We start from the raw sequence: 19,203 nt of genomic DNA, 5'->3' as shown, positions 1-19,203 counted from the left end.
GGAACTGGCTAGACTTATATCCCTCTGCAGCTTCTTTCGGTCCTGTGCAGTAGCCCCTCCATTCCAGACAGTGAGGCAGCCTGTCAGAATGCTCTCCACAGTACAACTGTAGAAGTTTTTGAGTGTATTTGTTGACATGCCAACTCTCCTCAAACTCCTAAAGTCCATTAGAAATTCTAATTACAGAATTTGGAATTTATTTCAATCTTGCATCTGTCTCACAACGTGAGGGAGTAAAAATCTTTGCGTTACTACTCCTTCACAAAGTACAGACATGTGCATTTAAAAGTCTAATGGCTTGTAGAAAGAAGCTGTCCCGTAGCCCGTTGGTCCTGGCTTTAGTGCTGTGGTACTGCTTGCCAGCGGAAGCGGCTGAAACGGTTTGTGGCTGGCGTGACGGGTGTCCCCGATGATCTTCTAGGCCTCCTTTCTGCACCTGGTGCTGTGAATGTCCCGACTGGAGGGAAGCTCACATCTACAGATGCACTGGGCTGTCCGCACCACTCTCTGCAGTGCCCAATGATCAGGGTCGGCGCAGTCCCCGTACCCGGCGGTGATACAGCCAGTCCGGATGCTCTCAGTGCCCCTGTAGAAGGTCTTGAGGATTTGGCGGCTTCTGGTGAACTTCTTCAGTCGCCTGAGGTGGAAGAGATGCTGTTGTGCTTTTTTTTGCCACACAGCCAGTGTGTACAGTCCAGGTGCGATGTTCAGTGATGTGTAGCAGTGATGCCAGGCACTTCAAACTACTCTCCCTCTCAACTGCAGTCCCACTGATGCTGATCAGAGTGAGTCTGTCTCCGTTCCTCCTGTAATCCACAGTCAGCTCTTATGCTTTTTGCTTAAAGCGGAGTTTGACAGGTTCATGATCAGTCAGGGCATGAAAGTCATGGAGAGAGAGCAGCAGCGTGGAGTTGAGAGGGATAATAAATCAGCCGCGATTGAATGTTGGAGCAGATCTGACGGGCCAAATGGCCTGATTCTGCTGGTATTTCACATGGTCTGGTATACACCACCCTCTGTGAAGAAGTTGCCCCTCTGGTGTCTTTTTTTGACTTTCCCATCTCACTTTCTACCTTTGCCATCCAGTTTCCGACACCCCTGCCTTGAGCATTCTCTCTAGTTTATTTTAAAGCTGCGTCTATCACCCACTGCTCACAGCAGGACATTTTTACACGGCCTGAAACCTGCACAGCTCTTTAAACGTCATGGTTTTGTAAGATGCACACAATGAAAATTTAGAATGGACATTGAAAAATCACCAACTTTCTCTTCTACTTACTCACTGAAGGGTACAACAAAACACAGTTCAACAAAGGAAATCTTGAACGTTTCATAAACTTTTTTTCTCATCTGCCTTTAATGCATTGGCACAGCAACAAAGGCTATGTGTGTGGGAGCATTTTGGTTACTGTGCGGCCACACATCTGCACAGCTTAGAGGGAGCAGAAGGGGAAGACAGTGACCATTCACCTTATTTATGCCCCTCGTGGTTTTATACGCCTCTGTGAGGGTAAATGTACCTGAAGAGGGGACCCCTCAAAGAGGTCTTGGCAGTGAGTTCCAGGGAATCACAAAGCCTTGTGTGACAAGGGAACCAGTCTCAGGTCAGCATATGACCTGCAGATGGTGATACTGTTCCCCTGTCCCTTTTGTTCTCCTCCTCTCCCTCCGTGAGATTCTGGTTTTGGAGACAAATTGCAAACATGCACAGACAACACACGGACAGACAGACAGACAGACAGACACACACACACACACGTGCACAATGGTGCAGATGCACAGAGACAGACACAGTCAAACTTGCAGAGATGTGGACATTCACACTCACATGCAGACAGCATGCAGAGAAACACAGGAGTGTCATGCAAGCACACAGTAGTTCACGCATTCATTCACGCTCTCGCGCTCTCTCTTTCTCCCTCTCACACTCCCTCGCTCACTCTCACTTTCTCTCTGATGGCCTCTCACTCATTCATTCTCTCTCTCACACTCTCACTCACTTCCTCTCTCATGCTCTCACTGTCGCTTCCCCAGTCACACTCTCCCTCTTTGGCATGGTCTAGATGGGCTGAAGGGCCTCCTTCTGCACTGTAGTGTTCAATGGCACTCTTCCACATTCTCCATCCCTCACTCTCTCACTTCATCTCTCATTCTCACTCTGTAACTCCATCCCTCACTCTCTCCATTGCTCACTCTCACTCCATCTCTCACTCTCTCACTCCATCCCTCACTCTCTCACTCCATCCCTCACTCTGTCACTCACTCAGTGATGATGATGATGATGATTGCTGCGTTGTGCATAATTTCTCCATGGATCTGAAGTCTACACACACACACAGACACAGTCAGACACAGTAGAACAAAGCACACACAGTGCTACACACATTCATTCACATCCCAACTCTCTATCGCTGTCTGTCTCCCTGTCTTTGTGTCTGTCTCTCTCACTCTCTCTGTCTCTCTCGCTCTCTCTCTCTCTCCTGCTCTCTGTCTCTCCATCCTCCTCTCCACCTCTCCCTCTCTCCATTTCTCTTTGTTTCTTCCCCTCTCTCCCCTTCCATCTCTCTCATTCTCTCTGTCACTCTTCTTCTCTCTGTTTCTTCCTTCTCCCTGTCTGTCTTTCCCTCTCCCTATCTGTCTCTCTCTCTCTCTGTCCCTCTCTCCCCATCTCTCTGTCCCTTTCTCTCTCTCCCTTTCAAGGACATGACCCACCCAACCAACACACTTTTCGTCCCTCTTCCCTCCGGGTGAAGGCTCAGGAGCTTGAAGACTCGTACGGCAAGATTTGGGAACAGCTTCTTTCCAACTGTGATAAGATTGCTGAACGGATCCTGACCAGATGTGGGCTGTACCCTCCAAATATCCGGACCTGCCTCTCGGTTTTTTTGCATTACCTTACTTTCCAATTTCTATTTTCTATTTATGATATATAATTTACATTTTTAATATTTACTATCGATTTGTACTCCATGGAGTGCGAAGTGCAGAATCAAATATCGCTGTGATGTTTGTACGCTCTAGTATCAATTGTTTGGTGACAATAAAGTATAAAGTAAGGTTTGTCCATCTATCTCCCTCTCTGTGTGTCTCTCCTCCTCTCTCTGTCTCCCTCCCTCTCTCTGTCTCTCTCCCTCTCAGCAATGACTGTTACGTTCACAGTGGTGTGTATAATTTCTCACTTCCAATTTCTCCATTTGTCTCCACAGATCCGAAGTCCGCACTCTCTGAGCTCCTGACGCAGTGGGATGATTACCAATTGTTCCAGCTGGGGAAATTCTACCGGGAGAGACTGACAGAGGCGATTGAAGGAGGGGTTGGGAAGTTCAGCCTGATGCTGAGAGAGGAAGGACATTTGAGTGCAGATGAACATGAGGTACAGTTGCCTAAGGTGTAATTGTCTATACAACGTCTGTTCTGTTGCTTGCTTTAGTTATTTAGTTATTTGTTGTCAGATAGACAGCTCAGAACAGGCCCTGCTGCCCAGCAATCCTCCAATTTAATCCCCACCTAATCATGGGACAATTAATTTGACCAGTTAACCTACCAACCGGAATTTGGGAGGAAACCGGAGCACCCGGAGGAAACCCACGCGGTCACGGAGAGAACATACAAACTCCTCTTAGACATGGTGGACCCAGGGCCGTACACTAACGCACTAACGACAGTAATTCCACCCCCCCCCCCCCCGGTAACCGGCTTCGTGACTCAAAAGTGCTGCAGGCACTTCTCCACACCGTTCACGCTTTGCCAGCCCGATCAGAGCCAAATGCACCATCGTTCCCCGCAGATAATCTACCGGCTGGCGGAGAGGGGAAACTGGATGGACAGCTCCAAGCTCTTCCTCGGTCTGGTGATGGGGAAAGGCTCGCCGACCTGGATTGTGATGTGGGAATCGTTTGTGAAAGTGAGGGGTGAGCTCCCGAAGTTGGACAGAATACTGGAAGAAATCCAGGAGTTCGGTACGGTAAAGCACGCTGAACTCAAAGTCATCTCATCTCTGCGGAGTTAACAGTGCCAGTCAGATCTGGTTTCATAAAACCTTTCTTTTTTTTTAAACTTGAACAGGTTTGGGTGTGCATGAATATATGACTGTCGCCCGAGGTTTTTCGGAATCACCCACTGAACTGACAGGTGAGAGCCAAAAAGTAATTTCAAGTCCATCTTCTTGTTAAAATCGAAGTTTGACAGGAGGCGTTTATTCAGAGGTTGGTAGAATCCGGGACTGAAAAGTTCAGGGTGCAAGTTCAACTTTATTCTCATTCAATCGTATTGGCATTTACTGTCGAATGGGAAAAAGTTCCTCCTGACAAAACTGCAGAACACAGTGCACATAACACATAAAGTAATATTACTGGAAATAAATTAACAAATTATAAAATATATCCCAAATGATGAGCCGGCTGGTGGCGTGGTGACATCAGCACTGCACTTCAGTGCGAAGGCACCCGAGTTCGAATCCAGCCGGCTCCCTTGCACACTTTCCATCCGTGCTGGGTTGAGCGCCAAGCTAGCAACTCGACCTTGTAAAAAATAAATTGCCTGCTACAGAAACATCAACAGCAAAAAGTTGATGGCTTATGCCCTCTCGTGAGTTTAAAGACAGTTTCTTTTCCTCTTCTATTCCAAATGATTGACAAAGAATGCCTTATGGCTCATGAATAGGATGTTCCACCTTGGAATGACCAGCTGATCTATGAGATTGACACATAATGTTCCTAAGACACTGTGAAATAATGCAGTATAATATTTTAGTTTCTCTGCATTTAGCCCTTCACACCTGACAGTCACCTGGTACTCTGTGAAACCCTGAATCACACATTCCCGGCAGGGTCCTGACACATTGTTGGGCCCCCAGACACTCCTGGCATGCTCCTGACACACTGCCAGACCCCTGGGCACCCCTGGGAGACTCTTGATGCACTCTGAGATCCCCACCTCGTGCACTCCTGACAGGGTCCTGACGCACTGTGAGACCCCACACACCCCTGACAGGGTCGTCACACACTGTGAGACACCACACACCACTAGCATGGTCCTGACACACTGTGAGACGCCACACACCCCTGACAGGGTCCTACACACTGTGAGACCCCACACACCCCGGCAGGTTCTGACGCACTGTGAGACCCCACACACCCCTGACAGGGTCCTGAAACACTGTGAGACCCCACACACCTGTGACAGGGTCCTGACACACTGTGCCACACTACAGATCCCTGACGGGGTCCTGACACACTGTGAGACCCCACACACCCCTGACAGGGTCCTGACACTCTGTGAGACCCCTCAAACCCCTGACAGGGTCCTGACACTCTGTGAGACCCCACTCACCCCTGTCAGGGTCCTGACACACTGTGAGACCCCACAGATCCCTGAAGGGGTCCCGACACACTGTGAGATCCCACACACCCCTGAAGGGGTCCTGACACACTGTGAGACCCCACACACCCCTGACAGGGTCCTACACACTGTGAGACCCCACACACCCCAGCAGGTTCCTGATGCACTGTGAAACCCCTCACACCCCTGACAGGGTCCTGACACTCTGTGAGACCCCACAGATCCCTGATGGGGTCCCGACACACTGTGAGATGCCACACACCCCTGACAGGGTCCTGACACACTGTGAGACCCCACACACCCCAACAGGTTCCTGACGCACTGTGAGACCCCACACACCCCTGACAGGGTCCTGACACACTGTGAGACCCCACACACCCCTGACAGGGTCCTACACACTGTGAGACCCCACACACCCCAGCAGGTTCCTGACGCACTGTGAGACCCCACACACCCCTGACAGGGTCCTGACACACTGTGAGACCCCACACACCCGTGACAGGGTCCTGACATACTGTGACACATCACAGATCCCTGACGGGGTCCTGACACACTGTGAGACCCCACACACCCCTGTCAGGGTCCCGACACGCTGTGAGACCCCACACACCCCTGACGGGGTCCTGACACACTGTGAGACCCCACACACCACTGACAGGGTCGTAACACACTGTGAGACCCCACACACCCCTGACAGGGTCCTACACACTGTGAGACCCCACACACCACAGCAGGTTCCTGATGCACTGTGAGACCCCTCACACCCCTGACAGGGTCCTGACACTCTGTGAGACCCCACTCACCCCTGTCAGGGTCCTGACACACTGTGAGACCCCACAGATCCCTGATGGGGTCCCGACACACTGTGAGATGCCACACACCCCTGACGGGGTCCTGACACACAGTGAGACCCCACACACCCCTGACGGGGTCCTGACACACTGTGGGACCCCACACACCCCAGGAGGTTCCTGACTCACTGTGATACCCCATGCACCCCTGACAGGGTTCTGCCACACTGTGAGACCCCACACTCCCCAGGCAGGGTCCTGACACACTGTGAGATCCCACACACCCCTGGCAGCGTCCTGACACACTGTGAGACCCCACAGATCCCTGGCAGGTTCCTGACACACTGTGAGACCCCACAGATCCCTGGCAGGTTCCTGACACACTGTGAGACCCCACACACCCGTGACAGGGTCCTACACACTGTGAGACCCCACACACCCCAGGAGGTTCCTGACTCACTGTGATACCCCATGCACCCCTGACAGGGTTCTGCCACACTGTGAGACCCCACACTCCCCAGGCAGGGTCCTGACACACTGTGAGACCCCACACACCCCTGGCAGCGTCCTGACACGCTGTAAGATCCCACAGATCCCTGGCAGGTTCCTGACACATTGTGAGACCCCACACACCCCTGACAGGGTCCTACACACTGTGAGACCCCACACACCCCAGGAGGTTCCTGACTCACTGTGATACCCCATGCACCCCTGACAGGGTTCTGCCACACTGTGAGACCCCACACTCCCCAGGCAGGGTCCTGACACACTGTGAGACCCCACACACCCCTGGCAGCGTCCTGACACGCTGTAAGATCCCACAGATCCCTGGCAGGTTCCTGACACATTGTGAGACCCCACACACCCCTGACAGGGTCCTACACACTGTGAGACCCCACACACTCCGGGAGGTTCCTGACACACTGTGATACCCCACACACCCCTGACAGGGTTCTGCCACACTGTGAGACCCCACACTCCCCAGGCAGGGTCCTGACACACTGTAAGATCCCACAGATCCCTGGCAGGTTCCTGACACACTGTGAGACCCCACAGATCCCTGGCAGGTTCCTGACACACTGTGAGACCCCACACACCCTTGACAGGGTCTTGCCACACAGTGAGACCCCACACACCCCGATGGGGTCTTGACACACTGTGAGACCCCACACACCCCTGACATGGTACGTATGTCATGTAACTAGTTTTTTTTTCAGCAGCATTGCAATGTGTGACGCTCAGCTATATCAGCTCACATTTACCTAGGGGAAGCCCTGTCCACAGCCCAACCATGTCTCCCGCTTACGCTGGTTGCTGTGCAAGTGCCACCTGATTCAGCTTCAAACATCAATCATCAGCCAGCACACGATGTACGTTTAACAAATTACACTTTATTAATATTATTAGGACCATGAGATTAATAGAGGTTCAATACAAAAGGGAATGGGAAAAAAAAAGGCACCAGACTTATCAAAGTTCAATATCTTCGTGCACACACAGTTGGAGCTCGGGACCTCCTTTCTTCCCCCTGCGATCAACTCCAATCCCTTCGACTCGCAGCTCGGGAGCACCCAGAGTGATCGACCAGAGCACTCCCAGTACAACCGTCGTCCTCCCGGTCTCTCCGCCAAAACCCCCGTTTCCCAACCATATGAGACAGCATATCACCCCAAGAAAGAATAACATGGACACCCATTGGTTCAGAAGCTCTATCACCAATAATATAACCCAAGCAAACTGCTAGCTTGAGACTTTCTCAGCATTTAATATAACAAAAAAGCCATTTTAATTAACTTACGCAGTAACATAAAAGATTAACATAACAAAGATGCCATTTGGATTAACATACGCAGGAACATACAAGAAGAAACCGCTTACAAATGCAATGCATAAAGTTACCACAGTACTGTGCAGAAGTCTGAAGCACCCGAGCTATACAGCCCGTGCAGACTTCCTTGGTATTTTGTCAGTGTGTCTTCACCGCTGTTGATTCACCTGGGCCACAGCTCACACCTTGGATTCATTAGGTTGATTAATCGTCCAGCGAAGTGCTCCCTCCGACCTATCGAGCAGACAAACCGTTTTTCTCGGGCATTTTGCATTCTCTTTAAGTGGAGACGTCTAACCCTATTGTTCACTGTTTTGGTTCCGTGCAAGATGTTCGGCAGAGACACAGGGAGACGCTGCGGGCGCGGACCGAGACACTGCGAGTGTTCACGATGCAGACGGGGGCGAAGGTTCAAGTTTTCCGGCTGCTGGATCGGTATGCCGAGGTCACGGTCATCTCCCGCGCTGGACGGCGGGGAGTCGGGGAACACGAGCTGCTGGCGGGATGCCCGGACGGAGGTGAGCGGGGGGAGATGGGCCTCCAGACGGAGCTGGAGAAAATCCGGATGGATCAGCTGTTCCGGAGCAGCTTTCCCCGGAGCACATCCAGACCCAGGAGTTCGGCAGCAGTGGTCGGAGTGCCGGGGATCGGGAAAACAACAATGGTACAAAAGATTGTTAATGACTGGGCCACGGGGAAAATATACCAACAGTTCCAGTTTGTCTTCAGTTTCAAATTCCGAGATTTAAACAATCTTAACTGCAGAGTAAACCTGAGGGAGCTGATCCTGGATCAGTATCCCTACTTTGGGAATACAAGGACCCGGAGAAGTTGTTGTTTATATTTGATGGTCTGGATGAATTTAAGGACAGAATGGATTTTGCTGACGGTCGGAGAGACACAGAACCTCAGCACGCGTGCACAGATCCTGAATTCCGATGCAAGGTGTCGGACATTGTGTACAGTTTAATCCAGCACGAGCTGCTCCCAGGGTGCTCCGTGCTGGTGACCACCCGCCCCACTGCGTTGCCTTTACTGGAAAAGGCAGACATCAGTGTCTGGGCTGAAATCCTGGGGTTCGTGGGTGAGGAGCGGAAGGAGTATTTCAGCAGGCATTTTGAAGATCAGGCGGTGGCATCCGCTGTTTTCGAACACGTGCAGGAGAACGAGATCCTGTACACCATGAGCTACAACCCCGCTTGCTGCCTCATCCTCGCTCTGGCTCTGGGGCCCTTCTTCACCCTGACAGTCCGCGACCCGCGGCGAGTTCCCCAGACCATCACCCAGCTCTATTCCTGCTACCTTTACAGCGTCCTGAAAAACCACGGCCAGGAGCTCAAAAGCTACTGAGGATTGGTCAGATGGCTTTCACTGGAGTGTCGGAAAGCAACATTATATTTACAGATGGGGATCTGACCAAATGGAACCTGCAGCCCTCCCAGCTCCTGTCCGGCTTTCCAACAGAGCTCCTGGAGAGAGAGGAATCTGCCCAGAGCGAGGTGTACACATTCCCCCCCTCACCGTCCAAGAGTTCATAGCCGCCCTGGCACAATTCCTGGCGCCGGACCCTGGGGAGCTGAACCTCCTCGCTGAAGCCCGCGGCAAAGAAGACGGGCGGTTCGAGATGTTCCTCCGCTTTGCTGCCGGTCTCAGCGCCGCGGGCTCGACGCGAGTCCTGGAGGAGTTTCTGGGCCCTCTCCCCTGTCGGACGGCCGGCTGGGTGGCTGACTGGGTGAGGGAGGAAGTTGGACGTCAGATCCAAAACATGTGGGGCGAAGCCGGTCAAAAGAGGCTGCTGAACGCGCTGCACTACCTGTTTGAGTCCCAGGATCGCGGGCTGGCTCAGGCCACCCTGGGGTCTGTGGACGTGCTTTCGTTCTGTGGATTGCGTCTGACCCCGATTGACTGCGCCGTCCTGTCTCACGCCATCGGGCTCTGTGACAGAGTGAAGTGCCTCGACCTGAAGAGCTGCCGTATCGAGAGTGAAAGACTCCAGCGGCTGGGGCCAGGGCTGCACAAGTGCCAGGAGTTGAGGTAATTTTTAATTTATCTCCAGCTTTGAAATTGTTCCGCACTCAGCGTCCACGTTATGAGGTACACCCGCTCGTTAATGCGAGTATGGAATCAGCCAATCACGAGGCAGCAACGCAATGCGTAAAAAACACGCAGACATGGTCAAGGGATCCCGCTGAAGTTTAGACCAAACATCAGAACGGGGGAAGAAATGTGATCCAAGTGACTGACTGTGGAATGATTGTTGGTGCCAGGTGGGGTGGTTTGAGTAATCTCAGAAACTGCTGATCTGCAGGGATTTTCACACACAACTGTGTGAAAAATACAGAAAAACTAAAATCTGTGGGTGAAACTACCTTTGTTAACGAGAGCGGTCAGGGGAGAATGGCCAGGCTGGTTCAAGCTGACAGGAGGAAGGTGACAATAACTCAGATAACCGTGTGTTACAACAGCTGTGTGCAGAAGAGCATTTCTGGATGCACAGCAGGTTGAACCTTGAAGTTGGAGCAACGCACAGAAAATGCTGGAGGAAGTCAGCAGGCCAGGCAACATCGAGAGAAACGTCGACTGTTTACTCCTTTCCGCAGATGCTGCCTGGCCTGCTGAGTTCCTCCAGCATTGTGTGTGTGTTGCTTGCATTTCCTCTTCTTTGCACCTTGAGGTGCATGGGCTGCAGCAGCAGAAGGCCATAAGCAGATGCTCAATAGTCACTCTTTTTTTAGGTACAGGAGGTGCAAAGTTTAAAGTAATTTTGTTATCAGAGTACATGTATGTCACCACACACCACCCCGAGATTCATTTTCTTGCAGGCATACTCATAAAGTGTCCACTGAGTGTGTACTGTGAATGGCCGGGCACTAGTGAGTGGGGTGGAACGGAGGGACCGCGGAGGGCAAGCAGACAGGTGTGTAGCCTGCTGGCCTCCATCAATCAGGGTACCAAGTACAGGAGTTGGGGAATTATACAGGTTGTGGGCTCCCCATTTTAGAAAAGATGTGCTGGCATTGGAGAGGGTCCAGAGGAGGTTCACAGGGATGAATCCGGAAATGAAAGTGTTATCATATGATGCAGGTTTGATGGTTCTGGGTCTGTACTCACTGGTATTTAGGAGGATTGTGGGGATGGGGGGATCTCACTGAAACCTTTCTAAAGGGGCTGGCTGGTGGCGCAATGACATCGGCGCTGGACCTGGGAGCCGAGGTTCGCGGGTTCAAATCCAGTCGAGTCCGCTCCCGAGCATGCTTTCCATCCGTGCCGGGTTAAGTGTCGAGATCGCAACTTGACCTCGTAAAACAAAGGGAAAAATACTGTGAAAACGTCTGTGTGAGGAGTGGCGCGCCACACAATTTCTCTCTCTCTATCTCTCTCTCGCTCCATGCCTTGTAAAACCCATGAAAAAGACATCATAATGGACGCAGACTCGCAGGCACGCAGGCACACGCACGAAAAAAAAGAAAACTTTTGAATGTTGGGAGGTCTGGACAGAGTAGACGTGGAAAGGATGTTTCCTGTGGTGGGAGAGTCTAGAACAAGAGGGCGCAGCCTCAAGATCTCCATTTAAAATGGAGATGTGGAGAGGGTGGTGAATTTGTGGAATCTGTTACCCCAGGCAGCTGTGGCGGCCAGCACGTTGGGTGTATTCAAGACAGAGATTGACAGGTTCCTGATTGGACGCGGTATCAAAGGTTACCGGGAGAAGGCCGCGGGGTGGGGCTGAGGAGGGGGAGAAAAGGGGTCAGCCATGATTGAATGGCAGAGCAGATACGATGGGTCAAATGTCCTAATTCTGCTCCTTTGACTTGAGAGACCTCGTGCATGATACCCTTAAGGTTAACCTCCAGGTTGAGTCGGTGGTGAAGAAGGCGAATGCGATGTTGGCATTCATTTCTAGAGGAATAGAGTATAGGAGCAGGGATGTGATGTTGGGGCTCTATAAGGCGCTGGTGAGACCTCACTTGGAGTACTGTGGGCAGTTTTGGTCTCCTTATTTAAGAAAGGGCATGCTGACATTGGAGAGGGTACAGAGAAGATTCACTAGAATGATTCCGGGAATGAGAGGGTTAACATATGAGGAACATTTGTCCGCTCTTGGACTGTATTCCTTGGAGTTTAGAAGAATGAGGGGAGACCTCATAGAAACATTTCGAATGTTGAAAGGCATGGACAGAGTGGATGTGGCAAAGTTGTTTCCCATGATGGGGGAGTCTAGTATGAGAGGGCATGGCTTAAGGATTGAAGGGCGCCCATTCAGAACAGAGATTCGAAGAAATTTTTTTAGCCAGGGGGTGATGAATCTATGAAATTTGTTGCCACGGGTGGCAGTGGAGGCCAAGTCATTGGGTGTATCTAAGGCAGAGATTGATACGTATCTGAGTAGCCTGGGCATCAAAGGTTATGGTGAGAAGGTGGGGGAGTGAGACTAAATGGGAGAATGGATCAGCAAATGATAAAATGGCGGAGCAGACTTGATGGGCCGAATGGCTGACTTCTGCTCCTTTGTCTTATGGTCTTATGGTCTTTGTCTTTTGGTCAAAAGGCGTTGTGGTGGCCACTGTAGAACACTCTGGTTGCCCCATCACAGGAAAGACATGACCAAACTGGAACGAGGGCGAAAGAAGTTTTTCAGGGACGTTGCCAGGACTAAAGGGCCCTAGTAACGGGGAGAGCACGGGCCTCTATTCCTGGGGATGAAGAAAGAATGAGGGGCAACCTTCGAGAAGTATTTAAAAGAGGCCGAGATAAGGTGGGCGGTAACATTCTGTTCCCTGGGTTTCGTTCATTATGTGCCATGTCGTATTGATGTGGGCGATCGTGGTCTTTCTCTGACCATGATTATCCCTGGCAAATTTTTCTACAGATGTGGCTTGGCCTTGCCTTCCCCTGGGCGGCGTCTTTACGAGACGGGTGACCCCAGCCGTTGTCAATACTCCTCAGGGATTGTCTGCCTGGCAGCAGTGGTCACATAACCAGAACCAGAATCAGGTTTATTATCACTGGCATGTGCCCTGAAATTTGCTAACTTACCAGCAGGAACTGTGATCCGCGCCGGCTGCTCAGACGACCAACCACCACCTGCTCCCACCGCTTCGCGTGACCCTGATCGAGGGGAAGGGGGCTGAGGAGGTGCTAGACCTTGCCCGAGGGTGACCCGCAGGTGAGCGGAGGGAAGGAGCCGCCTTACACATCTTGGTGAACGGAATCAGCAAATTTGCAGGCGACAACAAGAATGGGGAGTGCAGGACTTATCCTTGTAAGCGGAACAAGTGCTACACATGCCCTTATACTTCCTCCCTTACCACCACTCAGGGCACCAGACAGTCCTTCCAGGTGAGGCGACACTTCACCTGTGAGTTGGCTGGGGTGATATACTGCATCTGGTGCGGCCTTCTATATATTGGCAAGACCCGACACAGACTGGGAGATCATTTCGCTGAACACCTACGCTCTATTCGCCAGAGAAAGCCGGATCTCCCAGTGGCCACACATTTTAATTCCACATCCCATTCCCATTCTGATATGTCTATCCACGGCCTCCTCTACTGTAAAGATGAAGCCACACTCAGGTTGGAGGAACGACACCTTATATTCCGTCTGGGTAGCCTCCAACCTGATGGCATGAACATTGACTTCTCTAACTTCCGCTAATGCCCCACCTCCCCCTCGTACCCCATCCATTATTTATTTATATACACACATTCTTTCTCTCTCTCTCCTTTTTCTCCCTCTGTCCCTCTCACTATACCCCTTGCCCACCCCCTTCCCCCCACCCTTTTCTTTCTCCCTGGGCCTCCTGTCCCATGATCCTCTCATATCCCTTTTGCCAATCAACTGTCCAGCTCTTGGCTCCATCCCTCCCCTTCCTGTCTTCTCCAATCATTTCGGATCTCCCCCTCCCCCGCCCACTTTCAAATCTCTTTCTAGCTCTTCTTTCAGTTAGTCCTGACGAAGGGTCTCGGCCTGAAATGTGGACTGTACCTCTTCCTGGAGTATTGTGTGCAGTTTTGGTCACTCTCAAGTACTCTCAAGACCATAGAGAATGATACCATTAAGAAAGCCTTTGACTACAATTACCTCGGGTCAAGAATGATAAGTTCGGAGAAGGACATAAAGGTATGGAAGACGCTGACGTGGAGGGCTATGAATGACATTAAGGAAATCTGGAAGTCGAACCTGACCAGAGGGCTTAAAAAGAGGATTTTCATAGCAGTCATAGAGTCCATTCTCACGTACGGGTGCGAGACGTGGACACTCACCAAGACGATGCGACAGTCTCTAGATGGTTGCTATACACGAATGCTCCGGGAGGCTCTTGACATGAGTTGGCAACAGCACATGACATACATCAAGCTCTATAACAACCTGCCGATGCTCTCCACTAAAATTGAGGTGAGAGGACTGCGACTAGCTGGGCACTGTCTACGCCACCCCGAGCTACCTGCCAGCCTGGTCATCATATGGGAGCCCAAGCATGGGAGGATGAATCCTGGGCGCCCTCTGAAGACTATGGTCAACACGCTCCTAGAAGACAGCGGCGCAGCTAATGTAGATGAACTGAACACACTGATGAGGGAGAGGGAGAAGTGGAGAGTCCGTCATCGTGCCTGACGCCGGCCCCCTAGGCCTGACTCGATGTGGTAGTAGTTTGGTGACTTACCTACAGGAAAGATGTAAACCAGGTTGAAAGAGTACAGAGAAAACTTACAAGGATGTTGCCAGGTCTGAAGGTCCTGAATTATAAGGAATGATTGAATAGGTTAGAACTTTATTCTTTTGAACGTAGAAGATGGAGAGGAGATTTGGTAGAGGTATACACAGTTATGAGGGGTATAGATCGGGTAAATGCAAGCAGGCTTTTTCCACTGAGGTTGGGTGCGACTACAGCCAGAGGTCACAGGTTAAGGGTGAAAGGTGAAAAACTTAAAGGGAGCATGAGGGGAAACTTCTTCACTCAGAGGGTGGGTGAGAGTGTGGAGAAAGCTTCCAGCTTGATTAGTGCATGACGGCTTGATTTCAAAGACAAGTTTGCATAGGTAAGTGGATGGTTATCGGTAGGGAGAGCTGTGGTTATCGGTGCAGGTCGATGGGAGTAGGCAGTTAAAATGGCTCGTCACGGACTAGGTGGGCAGAAGTGCCTGTTTCTGTGCTGTACTTTTTCTGACTCTATTGCTAATGTGCCCGTAATGAAAATCCTCTGTCCTGCCCTCATCAGTCCTCTCAGTTACCCTTTTAAAGCGCTCTAACTTATTGATGCCCGCATGTGTTTATGTGTGAGAGGGAGAGGCGGTAACTGTGTAATGAGGGGTGGGGGAGATGAAGAGAGTAACTGGGGGTTGTAACAAAGGCAGAGAGACCGGGGTGAGTGTTTGTGGCATGTAATGAAAGAGAAAGTGGCGGGGTGTTGGTGGGCTGTAATGAGATAGTGTGCAGAGGAGGTAGTTGACTGTAATGAGAAGTAGAGGGGGATGTTGGTGAGCTGTAACTAGAGAGAGAGTGGGTCATGTTGGTGGGCAGTAATTATAGAGTGGGGGACATGTTGGTGGGCTGTAATGAGAAAGAAAGTGTGGAGAAGTTGGTGGGCTAATGAGGGAGAGTAGAGGGGGTCATTGGTGGTCTGTAATGAGAGAGAATGGGCGATGTTGGTGATCTGTAATGAGATAGAGAGTGGGGAATGTTGGTGGGCTGTGATGAGAGAGTGTGGGGGATGGAGTTGACTAACGAGAGAGAGTGTGGGGAAGTTGATGGGCTAATGAGAGAGAATAGAGGGGTCATTGTTGGTCTGTAATGAGAGTGTGGGGAATGTTGGTGGGCTGTAATGAGAGAGAGAGTGGAGCATGTTGGTGAGCTGCAGTGATAGAGTGGAAGGCATGTGGTTGGGCTGTACTGAGCGAGAGGAGCTGAATGAGCCCATTCGACAGGATGCACCGCTGCTTCTTCAGTCGGTCAACGAGAGGTTGTGCCTGTTTGTCCATAATGGATAACAGACAAGAGAAAATTTGCAGATGTTGGAAATGCAAGCAACACGCACACAAAATGCTGGAGGGACTCAGCTGTTTCCATTGACGCTGCCTGGCCTGCTGAGTTCCTCCAGCATCTGTGCGTGTCATAACGGATAACAGGTTGTTCAGTGACCTCCTCCCCACCAGGAACTCAGAGGAGTCTGGGTTGCAGCCAAGGTTGGATCCAGCCTTTCTGATGAGTTTATTCAGTCTTTTTGCATCACCAGCACTGACACTGCTTCCCCGACATAAAGCCATAAAGAAGACTGCACTCACTGCAACAGAAACATGGAAACAGAAATCGACAGCACATCACAGGCCCTTCGGCCCACAATGTTGTGTCGACCACGTAACCTACTCTAGTAACTGCCTGGAATTTTTCTGCCGCACAGCCCTCTATTTTTCTAAGGTCCATGTACCTATCTAAGAGGCTCTGAAAAGACCCTATTGTATCCACCTCCACCACCGTCACCGGCAGTGCATTCCACTCTCTGTGTGAAAAACCTAATCCCTGACATCCCCTCTGTACCTACTTCCAAACACCTTAAAACTATCCCCCCTCATGTTAGCCATTTCAGCCCTGGTGAAAAGTCTCTGGCAATCCACACGATCAATGCCTCTCATCATCTTATACACCTCTATCGGGTCACCTCTCGTCCTCCGTCGCTCCAAGGAGAAAAGGTCAACTCGATCTATTCTCAAAAGGCACGCTCTCCAATCCAGAGAGTATCCTTGTAAATCTCCTCTGCACTCTCTCTATAGTTTCCAGACTAGTATCTGTAGACCAGTAAGAGACCTCCAACATCCTGCTGCACACATTGAAGGACCTCAGCTTCCTGAGAGAATAGAATCTGCTCTTCCCCTTCTTGTAAACAGCCCTGGCGCTGTTTTTTTCCAGTCAAGTCTTAAAATAATGGAAGTGACTTTATAGTTCTTACATAACCTCATGTTGTCATGCACATCATACCTTATGTCAGCCTGTCAGACTTCAGGCCAAACCACTCAGACTTTAAACACTGGATCGTGTGGGCACGTGGCCAAGTGGTTAAGGCATTGGACTAGCGACCTGAAGGTCATGAGTTCGATCCCCAGCTGAGGCAGCGTGTTGTGTCCTTGAGCAAGGCCACGTAATCACACATTGCTCTGCGATGACACTGGTGCCAAGCTGTATGGGTCCCAGTGCCCATCCCTTGGACAACATCGGTGTCGTGGAGAGGGGAGACTTGCAGCATCCCAACCGCTGGTCTTCCATACAACCTTGCCCAGGCCTGCTCCCTGGAGAGTGAAGACTTTCCAGGTGCAGATCCATGGTCTCGCAAGACTAACTGATGCCTTTCAAACACTGGATCGTAATGATATCTGCTGTGTGTGACTGCAGTACTGCGCAGTATCTGTGGTGCCTGAGGCTTCTGCACAGTGCTGTAGTGATTTTACGCATCGCACTGTACTGCTGCAGCAAAAAAAAAACAAATTTCATGACCTATGTGAATGATGGTAAACCTCATTCTGATACGGGTTTCTATTGTGGATTGAGCGTATGAAGGGGGCCGGGAGAAGAGAACCGTGGTCGGGAAATGGGAACATGAGTGAGAAGCACCAGAGAGACATTCTGTACCGATCAATAAAACAACTGTTTGGAATCAAATGACCTTACCCAGTGTCTCAGGGTTGGGTGTGTTTACACCCCTTGCACCCCCCCCGTACATTTTCTGTGCCATCTTTCCCACACCCCTCCAGCGAGCGCTCCCCCTTCGCCATCCTTTTCTGCTGCCAGATTTAAAAACTCGCTCTCCAATCCTTAGACTTTAGCACAGGACCGTCTGTGTACCGTGTTGCACCTTGGGCTCGGAGGAATGATGTTTCATTTAGCCGAATACGTGTGTGTGGACGAGTGTCGATAAACTTCAGCTTGAACTTGCGTCACTTTGTCTGTCACCTCCTCTGTCTTTTGCAGATTGGGTTTCAATAACCTGGGAGATTCTGCAGGGAAAGTTGTGTCTGCGGCTTTGAGAGTCCCCGGCTGTCAAATCCAGAGACTGTGGTGAGTGAAAGGCTGGGAGATTGTGTGCTGATGAATGAATATTTCTTTAATAACTGTTGAATAGATTGATCTTGAGGGCTCGAGTATTGCAACTGCTCGTTAAGACCAACAATATTCAGACCATAAATATCATGAAGGATCCCACCCAATCTGCCCGTGGACTGTTTCTAAAGTTTACAGTAAATTGATTATCAAAGTACACAGATGTCACGAAACACACATAAACATTGCTGGTGAATGCAGCAGGCCAGGCAGCATCTCTAGGAAGAGGTACAGTCGACGTTTCAGACCGAGACCCTTCGTCAGGACTAACTGAAGGAAGAGTGAGTAAGAGATTTGGAAGTGGGAGGGTGAGGGAGAGATCCAAAATGATAGGAGAAGACAGGAGGGGCAGGGATGGAGCCAAGAGATGTTACGATATATAAGCCTGAGATCCATTTTCTTGTGGGCAGTCACAGTAACTACATGAACCACAATAGAATCAGTGAAAGACCGCACCCAACAGTACAGAGAAGCAAACAGTGTGCAAAAGACAAGAAGCTGTGCAAAGACAAAAAGAATTTTCTTTTAAAATAATAATCGTGAGAAATAAATGATGAGTACTTCATGATGGATGAATATAAGAACAGAAGAAAATCAAACTTGTCTTACATATATTTCCAGATACGAAGGGGTGAGATTATGGGGAGAGACTGAGTTGCCTGGGACTGTACTCGCCGGAATTCAGAAGGGTGAGCGGAGATCCAATAGAAACATCTGAAATTATGAAAGGCATAGCTAAGAGAGAGGCAAAAAGTTCTTTCCACTGGTAGGTGAGACTGGAGCTAGGGGACACGGCCTCAAGATTCAGGGGAGAAGATTTAGGAGATTCAGGGGAGAAGATTTAGGACGGAGATGAGGAGGAACTGCTTTTCCCAGAGAGTGGTGAATCTGTGGAATTCTCTGCCCAATGAAGCAGTGGGAGGTGACCTCAGTAAATATATTGAAGACAAGGTTGGACAAGTTTTTGCATCATAGGGGAATTAAGTGTTAAGTACCCCGTAACTGGGTTACCAAACCAGCAGAAGTGGACCACTAGTTGGATTCTGGATTACTGGAAGCTAATAAAGTTTTATTAAAGAAATAAGTAACACAGTACTCTAATTGTACGGATAAAATGATCAGTCTTAAGTGACGCAGAGTTCAGTTCAGCTT

The 19,203-nt window shown here is 50.4% G+C and overlaps 1 protein-coding gene across 1 annotated transcript in view; it reads left to right on the top strand.

Annotated features, from left to right (window-relative positions):
- The window catches only part of LOC140208061 (NACHT, LRR and PYD domains-containing protein 12-like), a 56,402-nt gene that overhangs the window by 7,634 nt on the left and 29,565 nt on the right, over window positions 1-19,203 (top strand). Inside the window, 8 exon segments of the mRNA XM_072276587.1 lie at window positions 3,207-3,373; window positions 3,788-3,959; window positions 4,066-4,131; window positions 8,289-8,768; window positions 8,771-9,298; window positions 9,301-9,471; window positions 9,474-9,993; window positions 17,923-18,009. Coding sequence (XP_072132688.1) covers window positions 3,207-3,373; window positions 3,788-3,959; window positions 4,066-4,131; window positions 8,289-8,768; window positions 8,771-9,298; window positions 9,301-9,471; window positions 9,474-9,993; window positions 17,923-18,009 — 2,191 coding nt within the window.

This window comes from Mobula birostris, chromosome 13 (assembly GCF_030028105.1).
Source record: "Mobula birostris isolate sMobBir1 chromosome 13, sMobBir1.hap1, whole genome shotgun sequence".
Lineage (NCBI taxonomy): Eukaryota > Metazoa > Chordata > Chondrichthyes > Myliobatiformes > Myliobatidae > Mobula > Mobula birostris.
This window is presented reverse-complemented; position numbering and strand designations above follow the sequence as displayed.